General features: G+C 39.8%; 2 protein-coding genes across 3 annotated transcripts; one reads left to right on the top strand and one right to left on the bottom strand.

Annotated features, from left to right (window-relative positions):
• The first annotated feature begins 816 nt into the window (after positions 1 to 816).
• Positions 817 to 3,456, top strand: LOC124298237 (growth hormone-inducible transmembrane protein-like). 2 transcript variants are annotated; one of them, XM_046749980.1, is made up of 5 exons: positions 817 to 983; positions 1,320 to 1,544; positions 2,006 to 2,117; positions 2,382 to 3,002; positions 3,130 to 3,456. In XM_046749980.1, the coding sequence occupies exons 2-5, from the start codon at positions 1,343 to 1,345 to the stop codon at positions 3,212 to 3,214; spliced, it is 1,020 nt and encodes a 339-aa protein (XP_046605936.1). In that variant the 5' UTR covers positions 817 to 983; positions 1,320 to 1,342; the 3' UTR covers positions 3,215 to 3,456. The 2 variants fall into 2 exon arrangements, with proteins under 2 accessions (XP_046605936.1, XP_046605937.1); XM_046749981.1 differs by lacking the exon at positions 817 to 983 and adding an exon at positions 1,022 to 1,091.
• On the bottom strand, positions 3,174 to 8,541 carry LOC124298230 (TBC1 domain family member 25). Its single transcript, XM_046749969.1, has 9 exons — positions 8,051 to 8,541; positions 7,869 to 7,963; positions 7,434 to 7,543; positions 7,259 to 7,354; positions 6,989 to 7,151; positions 5,968 to 6,619; positions 5,409 to 5,790; positions 4,570 to 5,280; positions 3,174 to 4,460 (listed from the first exon to the last, which is right to left on the bottom strand). Exons 1-9 carry the CDS (start codon positions 8,070 to 8,072, stop codon positions 4,046 to 4,048), a joined length of 2,646 nt encoding a protein of 881 aa, XP_046605925.1. The 5' UTR covers positions 8,073 to 8,541; the 3' UTR covers positions 3,174 to 4,045.
• Positions 8,542 to 15,975: the final 7,434 nt, after the last annotated feature.

A 15,975-nucleotide genomic window follows, 5' to 3' on the forward strand; every position in this document is an offset into this window, starting at 1 on the left:
GACACGTACGAAACACAAGATTAACAATAAGCAAATCTGGAACTATTCGAAGCCTGAAATTGGTGAGTCTTATGCTTGTAAATTCTACGCTTTCTTTTCACAGCATCCTGAAATAATTTTCTGTGTCGTTCCTTCTTTTTTATATTTGTTACTCTGCAGTACTTTTGTAGACAAAATATTTGGCAACAGCTAAGAACCAAATTTGTGCAAGCACTGCACTTACCGTGGTGAGGGGTTTTATTGTTACTGCTCACTGGAATAGTAGAAAGAACGTAGTTATTGTATGGAATCCAAATATTTACTCTGAATAAGAAAATAAGAACGAGCTGCGCAGAAGAATCTTTATAAGGAGATTGTCATTGATTCCGAAAACTCTAGTAAATTCCAGAACGTATTTGTATTGCGTATTGGAATGAAAATCCCAAAACGAACATGTTCGTACAAATGTTGGAATTTAGTCAAGCAAAATTGAAAAGCAAAGTTAAATGTAAGCGTAGTTGCTTGATTCAAATATTATGGTCAGGATTTTAACATCGCGTCAAATAGCAAAAATATAAATAATTTTCTTCTACTGATTGTGAGATTGAAAACTTAGAACACCGAAGTAGGAAAGGTTGAAAAATAAACCACCCGACTCATGTATGTTGCTTGAATTTGTTTCCTACAATGAAACAATTATAGGAAAGCGTCATCCAGAATTTTCGAGTATCAATACGTATGTGAATGTGTTTATGCGTATACGATTTGTCCGACTTACGCTACGACCATTCGTTGCGCATGTCACGTGTTGGACGCATATAAAATAATGCGGCGCCACCTGACTTACACTCGTTTTTTACACTTCGGGGAGTATCGAGCTACTCTCAGCTCTAGTTTAAGAAAAACGCAATAGTTCGGTGTCGGCTACGACTTTGGTTTCAACGTTTACGCAGTTTACTTTGATTTTATCCAGAGGAGAAACAATTACACTGTTATTGCGTCATGTGAGTACATATATTATTTATTTGACCGTTGCGTCAGAATCTATCAGGTTATCATCATTACGGAAGTTTTTCTCGATCTTACACGTCGTCGATTAATATTACGCAGTGGTTAGTTCGCCGATTTTATTGTTATTCAAATATCTCACACGAAAGTATCAATTTATTGTACCTATGCATGCATAAAATTTTGATCCTTGTTCACGATATTTTTTTTTGTTTTTTTTTTCATCGGAGTTTTCGCTCACTGACAGAACTTCAATTTTCTTAATCTAACCTCTCAGACATTTTATCTCGGCTGTAAATTATTTGTAATAAATTACTTATCGTCGGTTTTAGAAATTTAAGCAAACCTTTGCAAGATGATGCTGGCACGAGTTTGTCGAGCTTCACTCTCCCCCAATGTTAGTAGTCTACTCAAAACACCGCCAGTTTCAAAATCCTTCATACCAAAGGTTGAAACTGTACGACTTTTGGCCAGCGATGGACGCAGTAGTTTTACTCGCTCTGCTCGGAAAAGGATGACCATTGTTGAAAGGGCTATGGCGCCTGCCGGTGAAGGTGGTACGTTTCATATCTTTAATAATCTTCTACCATATCGCAACTTGCAACTATTGCACATTTGGAGATCCAGGGTACGTCAGGTAATTATTAACTTACCGATGATAGCTTATCCCAGCATTACTGTTAAAAGTGGTTTAGCTGTGTATAAGATTTTCTGTATGCTGTTTTCAAAATGTGACAGATTTGTTGGTTCTAATGAAAATATTAAGATAAGCTGGTTTTATGGAGGATCGTTGTTATGCGTTTAAAAATTAAGGGAATTCCAGTAGAACTTTGCTAATAAGTTTGAAACTTGAGGAAGTTACTTTCACATTGTAACTCTTGCTTAATATCAGAATCATTTCAGTTGTTTTAGATTATTTTCTTAGTTCTAAATGCTGAGTTCTTAGCGATCAGTAGTTGTCCAAGGAATCAGTTTAATTATTCAACTCAATTGCAATATTTTTATACCCTTCTTTCAGCTTACAGTGTAGGTAAAGGAGCCCTTGCTGGATTTTCTGCCGTTGCTTTGGGTGGACTCTGTTATTATGGACTGGGTCTTTCCAAAGCTACCGGTGCCATCGATCACGCTGTGTAAGCATCAAGTATAGAATACGATCAAAGCTTACAGTATTAAGGGCATAGACAACGAGGAAGTTGTCTCAAAAGTGTGAAATAACTCAAACCTTACTAGTCATCATCACCTTTGGCGATTAACATCAAATTCTTTGAATTGTTTAATTTGTTAGGAATAGATTAGAGTCCGATGTATACATTCAATTATTTTCCTTGTCTCGAACAAGGGTTTGTTTTGTCATCAAATTTGTCGTCCAACAGTTATAATCTAAAATTTCTCAGGTATTGGCCAGAACATGTGAAGGAAAGAATCCGAGCAACTTATATGTACTTTGGAGGTTCGATTTTGGTAACAGCAGCGAGCGCAGCTATGTGTCTCAGGTCACCGGCAATGATGAATCTCGTAATGAGACAAGGATGGCTAGCTCTTGGCGCTACTATGGTTGCAATGATTGGCTCAGGCATGGTTGCACAGAGTATTCCTTACAGCCCGGGTTTTGGAGCTAAACAAATCGCGTGGATTGTCCACACTGGAATAATGGGAGCAGTTGTGGCACCAATGTGCCTTCTCGGAGGACCATTGGTGGCCAGAGCTGCCCTGTACACAGCTGGAGTAGTCGGCGGCCTTTCAACAGTCGCAGTATGCGCACCAAGCGATAAATTCTTGTATATGGGGGGACCTCTGGCTATCGGTTTGGGGGTTGTTTTCGTCAGTTCGTTGGGAACCATGTTCTTACCTCCTACTACTGCTTTTGGGGCCGGCTTACATTCAATGGCACTTTACGGAGGTCTTATACTTTTCTCTGGATTTTTACTCTATGATACGCAGAGAATTATTAAGCGCGCCGAAACCCATCCCGCAGTACCATATGCCAATGTGAGGCCTTACGATCCGATCAACAAGTAAGTTGAGTTTTTTTTTTTTTGTGTGGGTTCACCGATTGTATTCATATTTTCTTCTGGAACTTACAGTTAAAACTGAAAAAATCGCGCTGCATACTAGAGAACTCTTATTTTATTCTATTTTCAGTGCAATTTCGATCTACTTGGATACGGTCAACATTTTTATCCGAATTTTATCAATCTTGGCTGGCGGAGGTAACAGGAAGAAATAAATTATGGAAGGTTGTGCGGGAGAAATCTACACGTGATATATTGAATTCTTTTGTATGGTTTGCAACGAAAGTTGGAATGATGAGATGAGCGTAGTTTATTAACATGTACATCTGGAAGAATCATCAGTTGAGAACATATTATTTATGCTAGCTGTAATAATAGTATAATATAAAATAAATCATAAAATTTGAAGTTGTTCTATATAACTTGAAAAATATACGGACTGATTTATTGCCAATAACGTTGACTTGTTTTATAACTTGCGGCCATAAACTGACAAAAACCCGTTTTTTTTTAAATTTCTTTATTTTATAGCAGAGAAAATTAAGTTCAAAAAGTATATACATTATAGACATTGGATATCGTAAGGTATTCTCGAATAAAACTAAATGCACTTTATTGTCTGTTGGTAAGCACATTTTCCTTTTTTTTTTTTCCAAGATAAAGTGAGAACATCTCTATTTCTCAATATTTTACAAACTTAATGTAAAATTTTATCCCTAGCGACAAGCTAGCAGTAATATGTATTTTTAAATAATTAAAATTACTTACATTGATTATGTAATTGGCATGAATACATAAGTTTTTCAAAATACGATAAATACATGATTAAATCTGAATTGATGGGATTTGCTTTATACATAGATTGAAAGTTTTCGACTTAAATCGGGCAGCAAAAACTTGAATTGGTGATTCGTGGAATAATTACATTATTCGCAATGTAAAAAAAAAAAATAAATACAAAGGAAATTAAGTACGTGCGTAGGAACATTCAACAAGTAATGATTCTGGTGTTGATAGCAAGTTTGAAAGTTCAATTAGTTTTGCGTTTAAACGTTGACGTAATCTTGTCGACCGGCTGCGGAATGTCTCCTCAAATAACCGGCGAACAATTGCCTTGCTTGATTCAGTACCCTTGCAACGTTATGCCGTCTCACCATCTTGTCAAAATGCATAGCCATTTCGTTGTAATCCATTTGATTACGCATCACAAAGTCACGATGCTGGAGTAGCAAAGTTATGCACAGGAACATGAGGAATGGATTTCCACCTCCAAATTCGTTGGGCGGTGGAAGAGGGCTGTTGCCCAATTGGTCCTCACTTGTTCCTGCAGGTATTAAGTTTGTTAGCTCTGTTGCCTCTTCGCAGGGCTCTTGAATTGGCTGTGGTGCAACTTCTAATGCTGTTGTATTGTCATTTTGTCTCCAGCTATCTGTACCTTCACTGTCTGAAGCAGATTCTGATCTAAAGGATGAACAAAACAGATATACAACCTATGTTGGACTTGTGTATTTGAGAAAAGGTGGTGGTGACAAGACCTAGAAACAACCTTCAAAGATCTTCAAATAATTACCTTGTAGTACGTTTCAAAAGCCTAATTGGTGTGACTGATTTCACGCCATTTTGGTCTTCAAGAATTTCTCCGTCGTATTCAAGATCCGCCTGCTCATCCGGAGTGGTCGGATGATGCCGTTGTTGTAAAGTGTGCAGGGGATTTTCCCAGACAAATACGTCAGTGGCCGGACTACACCTGGCTACTTCAGTTTCAGTTTCGCTTTCAACTATTTCACTTTCCCTCTTGGAAACAACACAGTCGCATTGCTGTTCACTTGGAGGTGAGGGACCAAAGACTTGCCGATCTAGGGATTCTAATTCCAGTCTCAATTCTCTGGTCATGGAAGTGGTCATTGGAAAAAAATCTGTCGAATCATCAGGCGAGCTCGTTTCATCTCTTACGACCTTGACGACTCCACTTTCGCTTGATACTCTCCGTAACTCTCTCTCGTCACTGGGAGTAACCTTACTCTTGTTTAAAGTTGTGAAGTTTAAAAATTCGTTGAGATTTTTCACAACTCTTGCGCATTTTTTCTCCGCTTCACCTTGATCATTCTTTTCTTTGTTCACTAAGGACAGTCTCTCTCTTAACTCAAACAAATTATTTCGCCTAGTTTTATTTGGCAAGCAGTCCATACTCATATACTTCTCACTGGATACATTCTTTCGGTTTTTAACAGATGTCAAATCGTTTTCTGGCTCTGAAAACGCTTCGTAAGGCGATACGGATCTGTAATAAACAATGTGGTTTTAGACCGAATGTTAAAACTTACAATATTTACAACAACGAATTAATAAAAAATTTGATATGTCTGTTTTCTTCCAAACTAATGAACTCAAATCAGCAATTTGCTTTACCTCTTCGATTCGCCATTTTCACTGGTCGTTTCTAACGAAGGTTCATCCGTACTCAAATTTCTTCTTTTTCCACTAGCTATACTAGCAGATGAGCTTTGTCGCCTAATAGCGCAGACTTTGGTGTAGGCATTCTCCCTTATTTGTTTGACATTTGGACTCGGCGGCGGAGATGCTGGCGGGAACGATACTTCGGCTAGAGAAAGTTCGCCGTTTGGAGGTGAAGCTGGTAAAGCAGCCCAGAGAACTTCCAGCATTCTCAGGGCATCTTCTAAAGCGAATTCTCGTTTCATTTCCAGTAGCAACCAGCGATAACAAAAGAGCAAGTCGTCTGCCTGGTGCAACTTCAAATAGGCGTAAAAGTCTGGGTCATAGTGTTGTAGGCCTGGAGTGAATAATTGTAATTTGTAATTATTTTACAGTTTGAACTTGAATAAAACTATTCCGAGCGATGAAAAGTGAAATTCGGTTATTGTCAATGGATTAAGTTCTTGATGCTTTTACTCTGTTAATCGCTTTACAGTTACCAGTAATTTGTAATAACTTTTCATGTTTGATATACCTTCGGCCAAATGCGCGAATTTCGTTGTCATAGCTATTCCATCAAGCATAAAGTTGTCCTTCAATCTCCGCATCAAAGCGCAGAGGCATATGTAAGCCTGTGCCTCGTCCCTCATAGTGACAAGTAAAGGTGAAGCTAGATCGCTCATTCCTTGGCAGTAGCTCACAGTGGGATGATTTAGTGCGTAAGTTGTTAAGATATTGAACAAGCTCGCGGTATTCTGGTTATCGTCGGACCCACCATAGAACTTGTGATGTCTGTCGGTCCGTAGAACGTCCTTCCTGACCATCCCCGTGACGTACCCTAAATCTCCGACGTTCAGACCCTTTTGTACCAAACCCCTCCACCGTTCTCTCAAGTTCTGATATTCCTGGGCCTTTCTTTTCATATAGTCCATCCGCTCTCGCCCAGACATTCCTTCAGGATACACATTCAGTATGTGTTTCCAAACTACTTTTCTCAGGCTCGGCTCTATGCCTCCGAAATATATCACTGCCCGCAACTCTTTCGATCTGGTCACTTGTCCTATGGGATCTAGAAAGCGTCGAAACTCAGCATCGGTCAGAGGGGGTCGGGACGGCTGGATTGTCTGATGAGAATCGTCTCCCAAATTTCCGAGAGCCCTTTGTACCATGTTCAATGTTCTCTCCATCTGGAAGTGACATTAACTACACTGAAAATATTGTTTTCTTTACTTTGCCTTTTTAATTTGTTCGGAATTCAGTACGCTTGGTAGAATTATAAGTTTTTATAAGGGGATAAAGTTTTATGTCCTAAATAGTTTTTTCTCTGCGTGATACTAACGAGGTATCCAATACATTTTTTTTTATCGATGTCCTCGACAGTCATGAATCTGATAATAGTAAAGCGTATCCAAATGTGATATATGACAATCAGGCTGTTTTTGTATCAGAATACATCATTCCTTATATCTTTTTTAGTTGAGTTGTTTTCTAAACAATACTCAAATAACTGTAACTTCTGGTACCATTTTAAGCCTTGTCATGAAAAAAGTCCTTGCCTTGTTCATGATGAGACCAGGCAACTTGGGTGTTCGATAAGGAAATCCTGTGTCATGTCTGGCAGTAACTTCTTGAGCATTTTGTTCCCAATCACATTCGCAGTCTCCGGTTTCCCCGAATGGTTTTAGATTAACTTGAAGATATAGATAAGGTTCGGATGCACTGAAAGCAATAAAAATATAGATAATAATTTAACATGCACATTACCAGTTTGCTAATTATTTGTTATCACCGACGTGGATACACAGATAATTATTTTAATTTTTTACCTTATAAACGCAGCGTCTAAATCCCAGTCGGATAATAAAAATAGATAAGTTTCTGAGCCATAATCATCTATAGCTCGGTAGGACACGGTGAACTCGCTGGAACAAAATTTAAAAGTATATCAAAGATTTGAAGGGACTGAAATTTCCTCCTCCAATTATTGTTTCATCTTATTACCCTTTTATGTCGAAAGCCTTTATTAAAATACTTTGCAGCACTTCGATCGATGTTATTTGCGGATCTACGCTGAATTTTCTGTACTCCGGCTGATGTCTTGCCTCGCATTTCTATGAACAATTGTTTGCAGTTTAGCGTTAAGACATTCGTTTTAAGAAATTGTTTTTAGCAACCAATACAGTTCTTATCGAATGAAGAAACTGATACAAGCGATTAGCAATTTTTCAATCTAATGCCATAAATTGTCAATTCAAACGAAGAGCCTTATAGTTGTTAATATTAATAAAAAGAAAAGCTAAGAAAACAATCATATGTCAGTTGAATGGCCTTGAAGGTCAAGAGAATCAGGACGTGTTCTCTTTCCTCTTGAAATAACTAAATCCATTTAACAAACAAAGAGAACAGAATTCGTACTCGGTAAACGAACTTAGATACCTTGACTTTGACTCGAACGGCCTCCCTGGGACATCCGAATACTCCTGACATCGTAGCGTTTTTCCGGTGCTTGATGGAACTTTGACAAGGAATTACTACGAAGATTGGGAAGTAACATAGAACTGGGTCATGACTGAGCGGGAAAGGACTGGTTAGAAAATTTCAAAGACGATACGTTGTACCTGTGGCAAGACGGCTGTGCATCGGACACAATTCCTATGGCCTTCTCGAAAAGCTACACCTTAAATGAGGTCGCGTTTGATATCATTGTTCAGTTTTAAGTCTGGGCATGGAAAGCGTGAATTAGGCGAGGTGCGAGCGCTGATGATCGGTCTTATTGCGAGGGCCGACTATTGCTGCTCCAAACGGTAGTTTGACGGTTGTATTCATTTTATTCGGCCGATGCGCAGAGCGGTACGAATGCGAAAGGATTATTCGTCGTTTAAATCTTATCTCATGTGCACTTATTTTTCCAACTGATCAGTCGGCTATGCCCCTAAGGTGCGGGCTAAAAGGTGTAGTTTTTACATTCAAAGCGACAGATTATCACGGGCGGGACCCGAAGTCTGCCGCTTCACCAGAATCTGACAGAACGGACTTCACACTCAACAAACTATCGATTTCAGACCATTTCAGACGTACGGCAGACACACGTTTGCCACCGATGGCCGCCAATGGGCGCCGCCATTGCGCTACGTTCTGTTATCCGCAACTTTGTATGCGTATTTCTCTCCTAAACTACCATTTCAAGATATCATTTAAATCGCAAATATCTGCTACAAGCCTTGCAGGTCCAATTTCTCTTCGTAAATGATTTCATTTGATGGGAAAAACGGAGACCGAATCAACGCCATTTCCATGTATTTGAATTTCCCGCGTATTCAAACTGAATGAGGTCGGCAAATCCTTGTCGGAGCGTGGCGCCATCTAGTATTGTTTAATGACACGGTTTCGATTCGTTCATCGAATATCCCGGCGGTAAGGCGGAGCTTTTTTTTAAGCGCTAGTCGGAATATAAATCATATTGCGAGATGATTTTTAGCGTTTAGTGTTAGTTTATTGTTTCGTGAGTTCCTTAGTATCGGAAAATTGACCTGAAATCATATTTACAAAGAGAAATAAGAATGGGGGTAAGGTTCAATGATGCGAAAGGTGATTATATATTCCTTACAAATTACCTACGCTTATTTTCCATCTGAGGTCTATGCGACAACTATGCGGAACCAGATTTTTATTATTAGAAATAAAATCCTGCAAGTAACTTTTACCGTATGAATGGAATCTTTTTCGATTCATGACATCAATAATGGAATGAGCCGCTGAGCGTGCAGTTTCTGTAAAAGATAACCGCACCACGAAAAACGTGATTTCAAAAAGATGAAAAAAAAAGAACATTTTACTACAACAATTATTTTTGGCTGCGATCGAATTGTTTTGGGTTCAGAAACGCGTGTTGGACAGCAATAAAACCGGGAATTCTGGCATTTTCGCACTCACTCGTGAGCAGAAGATAAATTTTCCAACTCGCAGGATTCTTCGCATTATTCAACAGCTTGTACGTTGTCCACCACTCCCAGGAGCTGTAAAACAGTTGCGTGGAGTGCTGTAATGAATTCCTGAAATATACATGCCTGTATAATACGTGCGCTCTCCGAATAATCCGCGGTCCTTAATGATCAGACCGTGCGGAAGCTGCTGCCTCCGCAGCTTTCACACTGTCGAAGGAAATTTCCATAAACGTTGGTACTTGCCGGAAAGCCGCGAACAAACGAATCAAAACCAACTCGAACAAAACTTCTCTCCTTTGGGGAAGTTTCTGTAAACCCTGGTTTATATTAAATTTCTTTCGCCAACGTGTACAATGATTGTTATTACTTCTTAAATCTCGTTTTCATTACTTTGAAAATTTTTGTTCTCTTGCTAACGTTATTGCCATCATGTTATCCTTATGGCTGTGATCATTATCGGTGGCATCGTCCTTATGACGATATAAAATATCTTCGCCTGCGGCAGATTCTAATTTCTGTTCACGTATGAAAAAGGCGAGGAGTAAGAAACCAGAAAAGGAAGTAAATTTACGTATAAGCTTAGAATTTATTGAACTTTCAGTCTTCAGGTATTAGACATACATAATATAAATTACTCGCGAATATAGTTTGTCTTGTTTACATTTTCTAATTTAAATTCTGCCTATTTTTTCCGTTGGTACTCTACCTTACCTAAACGCAACAATTTGTTCAAGATTTACTAACAACAAGCCGGAACAAACCACGGAGACAGTCTTCGAGATTAAAGATAGATCTTATTGTTAACGCACGAATAAAAAAGATCCGTTACACATCAACCTGGATAATGGCCAATAGACTTTATCGAATTCTAATTTAAACACACTCAAAGGTGTTTCGTCGTCAGTAGTGTACTTCTGCCCTCCCATTTATATAGAATTGCAGAACATAAAATTCTATCAGTTTCTTTGAGCTATTCAAAGTACAGATCACGCTTTCTACAGTGTATTTCTTTCCCAGAGCGAGAGAGAGAGAGTGAGATAAAGAGAAAGATAAAGAGAGATAGAGACTCTTTGAATTACACACAGTAGATATAATCGAGCAGCTTTGATGCGTTAAACATCAGAAGTACTTCGGGAAATTTCGAATATGCTTGTAAAGCAATCGTACTTTGAGTCGTGCCTGAACGTGATAAACGACGTGGAACAAGGAAGAAGATAAAAAACAAACAGGAGCTCAAAGTAGAGAAAAAGAAGAAAAAGCAAGTCTCGTTATATCTGCAGTTTTGACAGAGGCGAGTCTCTGCACGCGGCGTACGTATTAACAAAATCTCGTAAACCAAGATCGGTGTTTATTCGATCTCGATCACACGTTATAGACGCTGCAGACATGATGTATGTAGGTTAACGGGGGTAACAGGCGTTCCACGTGCATTCCTCCGCGAATATTTCTCGACAACGCGTTTTCCCCATACGTAAACATTAAACAATGCGTATGTCTACGACGTCGACGATGTACGAAACAGGCACGTTTTACTTGCAGCTCTCCTGCCCTCTCGTTCTCTCTCACTCTCTCTCTCTCGCTCTTGTCTCTCTCACTCTTCCTCCGCCACGCTTGAAATTATTCACCAGCAATACCGTGGAACTCGATCATATTTTATCGGTTATTAAAGCTGCTTCCGAGTATATCGAACCCTCTAACGACACGGTATAAGCCACGTGAGAGGCTGCGTACGGTGAGCGTTAATCAATTTGTCTTCACTTCCAGTTTACTTCTGTTGATCATAAAATGTGCCAGCATCTATATTTTATGACCCACCCGACGAAGGATATGCGAAACGGTCGATCGCTATCTTATCAGAGGTGAAAAACATACGATTCAAAAGCATACCTTCCGTCTTAATATGTTTAATGCTCTGCGTGACATCCGAGTTTTCGGTTATAATTATGTTTATTCAAGACACCGAATTGGCCTCTTAGATTTCGAAGGAAAAACTTCCTCCTAATCATGATCGTGCAGATTTCTCGATCAGAGACAATACTTTTTATTCTGACGGTTCGGGTTTAATATAGGCGACAGTTTCTTCGTTTTTACCTATAAATATTACGTTCGGGGAGAGGCGAATTCGGTCAGGGTCAGAGGATAGTCCGCATGCGTTGCAGAATTTTATTTGCGCAAAAAAAAATTGGGTCTGTTGAGTGGAGAGCGATTCGGAAGAATTGAAAAAAAAAAAAAATTGAAACTCAAGTACTAAGCAATTACTTAACTTGCGCCAGCTCTCTTAAATCGATTAAATCACTAGCCTCGAGTATGAGTGGACGAAAAAAATACGCGGTCAGATCCTTTCGAATTAGGGTAAATGCCGAGGAAGTGACCACTTCACTCCACTTAATCACAGCAATCACATCGTGGTCGTCAATTAGCGATTCCGTTCGCTGCAATCGGTGATCGTCGATCGGTTGGCAAGTATGTATTTCTTTGTTAGATTCTTTCGCGCAAAATGAGAGAAAGAGAGTACGAGAGAGAGAGAGAGAGAGAGAGAGAGAGAGAGAGAGAGAGAGAGAAAACTTACGGATAAATTTGAAATAACGGTGGAGCGAAGAAAGGAAGAAATAAAGTGAAAAAAGGGGGGAGAAAACTGCAGTATGCAACAAATTAAATTGCACTATAAAACTTTTCGCCCAGTATATAGTTTTCGCGCATCGTACGTATGTATGTATGTTACAGTAATGTTCATTAATAGGTTTCCAGTGGTTCACTATTTTTTTATAATCAAAAGTGGAACGAGTTTTCTTTCCAAGCAAATTTTACGCAGATTTTACGAAGAAACAAACGATACGTTGATCAGAGAGACGTTAAATTCCCATGGAAAGAAAACTCGTTTCAGTTCCGATTCCAAAAAAATAGTGAGCCACTGGGAACCCATTAGTTAAAAAATAAAGATTAGAGGTTCTGTAGGTAAAAATTTGTTCACACTGTTTGTTCCGTATCGTGAACGTAACCTGGAACGCACTGATTAATCGGGGCGGCGCACTTGATTGAAGGTGTCGTTGATGAAAATTTGACCGTGTGCCAACACGGTAGCAAGAGAGTCAACCTGCTTCCGTGCCTTCGTCGTCTTCCTTGCGTGCAATTAATCACCGTCGCGTAGGTCTGAGGTTAAATATTGTCGCCGAAGCGGATGAGCGTGGTTTAATCAGACCCCGCGAAAAACGCCGGGATGCTAATTCCTGGGTAATTGACTCCCCTGTGTGCAAAACCGACGCGCCTAGGTATCGTCTACCTATCCGCAACCATCCGACAGACACACGTGTCGCGTGTTACAGGGTTAATCGCGAAATTGATTGGCCCTGGAATTCGATATACATACATGCGGGAGAACACGAGATGACCGCGCCCTGCGACCACCGTTGTAAGGGGCGGGGTTGAAGATCCGAATTATTTGGTGGTGAAACTTGAAGTGAAGAAATCAAACTTTGATGAAACAACAAAGTTTCGAATGGTCGGAAACACGCCGGCTCAAAGTTCCGAAATGAAAAATTTCGATAATTCAAGGCACGGTAGAGCAAAGTTTCGATTAAGCTACATTCCGGAAAATAAAGTTTCCATAGAGTAATTACGAAAATTATAATATTATCACACAGCGTGGTTTACTCAACGAGCGGGTGTAAGAAATCAGGAAAGCTGAAAATCCGAATGACCTGGATTCCGAATGTAAAAATATCGAAAATCCAAAACGAAGAAAGCTCAAAGTGGCGAAATTTCACCAAACTAGAAATTCACAGAACTGAAAATCTTCGATCACTCGGAACTTCGATCTGCCAGTTTTTTAAATTTTCTTAATTAAGCACCTTCGGAACTTTGACTTGTCGGGGTTTCGGACCATTCGAAATTTTGATGTTTCGTCAGAGTTTGATTTCTTCACTTCAACTTTCACCAGCAAGAAATTTCGACTTTGGCGCTTTCGGAACTTTTCTAATTCGGAATTTGAACCCAGCCCTCGCTGCAACCGACGCGACGACGAAACCTCACGGCTAATGTATTAATTAACTTACTCTCGGTCGAACCGCCGCCCCGTTACCTATATAAATCCTCCGCACCATGGATAGTTTTAACTCACGGAATCCCGCCAATTTATGGACCACTGATCGTATAACCCAACCGTTAAATCGACTCCCCTAGGAGTAGTGTAACAAATTGCGGTAGGACTACCTTGTGTGTTTTAGGTCATTTCTTCTCTCCTCGTACGCGGATGTATAATCTACATGCACTCGCATACGTACGAACGAGGTTCGGGTACCTCGTCGCATTTTTCTCCTTTGTTGACAAATATTTGTGTTTATAGTTTATAGCTACGTGTATACCTATGTGCACAGGTGCGTGCATTATTACCGGTACGTAACATCGGAATAAGGCTAAGCAAGTGCGGCGAGTCGTCGGAAACTTTTTCACCCATTCTGGTGAATCTTGACTTTCGGCACAATATGGGATTTTCACCCCGAGTTTAACTGTCCGTGATATCGAGGTCTGGCCGGGGTGGAAATTCTCAACCGAGATTTTCACACGTGAACGTGAAAATACGAGAGCTAAGTCATTTTTACAACAACGTAGGTGTAACTGGACTTTCTCCGTTCAGTAATTACCAATAATAACCGATCTTGAAATTGCGGAATTCAATTTTGTGACGAAAGATTGTAAAATGTCGATGAAAATTTCAACATTTTCTGCAGTGTGCGAACGATTTTAAAGACTTAATACGGGTACAGGCTCTGGAATATTCTCACTTCGGCACGAGCACGACGCCCACGGTGTTGCGTTTATCAAAATAGCTGACAATATATTAAGCGATTATGCGCCATCCGCCCCTCCATATACATACACTGATGCAAGCCCATAAAAGCATCGCAGATATCGCTCTTAAATTATCCCGAAACGTCAGTTTTGAGGTGTACGGTTAAAATATTACGTAAAGAATACTGAAAATTTGCGTCCCCCTTTTCGACCTGACTGCCTACGGAAAAAAGAATAAAAATATTACTGTAACGAGTAAAGTCGAAAATGATCGGCTCAAATTATCTCGATACAATTGTTGCATATCTAACTTTATACACGTTAATGTTTTACATGTGCGAATACTGGTCGGCAAAGTGAGGCAAAATTTCGAACGAGTAGTGATTAATCGGACATCAATCGATCCCGAACTTTACGCCGTTCCTGCGGCAAACGATTTTCCGTTCGTTGGACGATGTCAGCTGCGTCAACTCTGGAATTTTGGTAAAATGAAAACATGGCGGAAGGTGGTAGGAAAAATTTGTCACGTAACGTTACGAGGGGCGCATAAAGGTCCGTATGTGCGTGACAAAGCGTGCGAGTTGGGATAAAATAGTGGAAAACAGCGGCGTTGCGTAGTGCTTGAATGGCTGGGGCCCCCATAAAAGCTGCGAGTAGCGGTGACGTTGGTCCTGTTTACGTCGATTCGTCGTTCAATATCTGCAGTGGGATAGGAACACGGGATATCAATATCGGGGCATTCAATCTCTCGGACGAAATTGACATTAATGATTAGAAAATTGAAATTGATACGCGCTTACGAATGTAGACCGTATCAGTTTAAAAGTCGAACGATCGATCGAGGCAATTTAAAAAGTTGCAACAAATACTTGTTACAGTCCATCTATCGTATAAATTAATTTTACAATTACCTGTCGTATTCCCTGCTCGTCAATAACCCAAATTATTCCCTGATCAACGATCAACTGAAAATGAAACTCTCCAGCGATAGCGACGAATGAAAAGTACACGCACCTTAAAACGTGCGAACGGACGGGGAGAGTCGGCCTTCCCATAAAATTGTTTATACGTAACACACTTTATCGCCGATTGCTCTTTACTCAAATTGTCATACGTTCGTTGGTAATTAGCTTCTGTCCTCACGACAACCTGTAGGAGCGCCGAGGACTCGGCGCATCGTTTACTAATTAACTGAGACCCGGCATATATATCAGCTGTAATAAAACTGACCCCAGTCACGAATCACGATTCGCGTCAGCTTGTGCAGCCGCATCACGGCTAAGGTTGGAATAATCACTTATTCCACAATCTATGAGTGACGTTAAAACGTACGAGTAGGGCTCGGACAAATATGTATCGGAAATTACAAAATATGTATAAACATGTAAGATGGACTTGAAAAACTGAAATATGGAAAACAAAAAACTGCATTTTCTGGCTCTAAATATCATAATTCATGCAGAAAACCAAATCAGGAATGAAAATGATTGAAATAAAAAATATTTATTCACGTATTAATCCAGGCCCTGCATGAAAGTGTTGAATGCGGCTATAATTGTAAGTCGGTATCAGACGTTAAAAAGGGTGATGAAATTTTGCGCAAAATGTATACAGGTACGTACCTAACTCCTTCGTAATTGGACTAATTGCTGGTTTTTGCCAACGGGCAATTACACCCCTATACTTTTTACATAAATCTAATGCTGATCGTGAGATAAGAATCTAGGACTATTTGATTAGCTTGAAAGTAATTAGCAAATTTAACCGTGGCTGAAAGGGGTGCTAAATGTAGACCGAATGAGTTGCGCTGA

The sequence above is a fragment of the Neodiprion virginianus genome, chromosome 2 (genome assembly GCF_021901495.1).
Source record: "Neodiprion virginianus isolate iyNeoVirg1 chromosome 2, iyNeoVirg1.1, whole genome shotgun sequence".
In the NCBI taxonomy this organism is placed as follows: domain Eukaryota; kingdom Metazoa; phylum Arthropoda; class Insecta; order Hymenoptera; family Diprionidae; genus Neodiprion; species Neodiprion virginianus.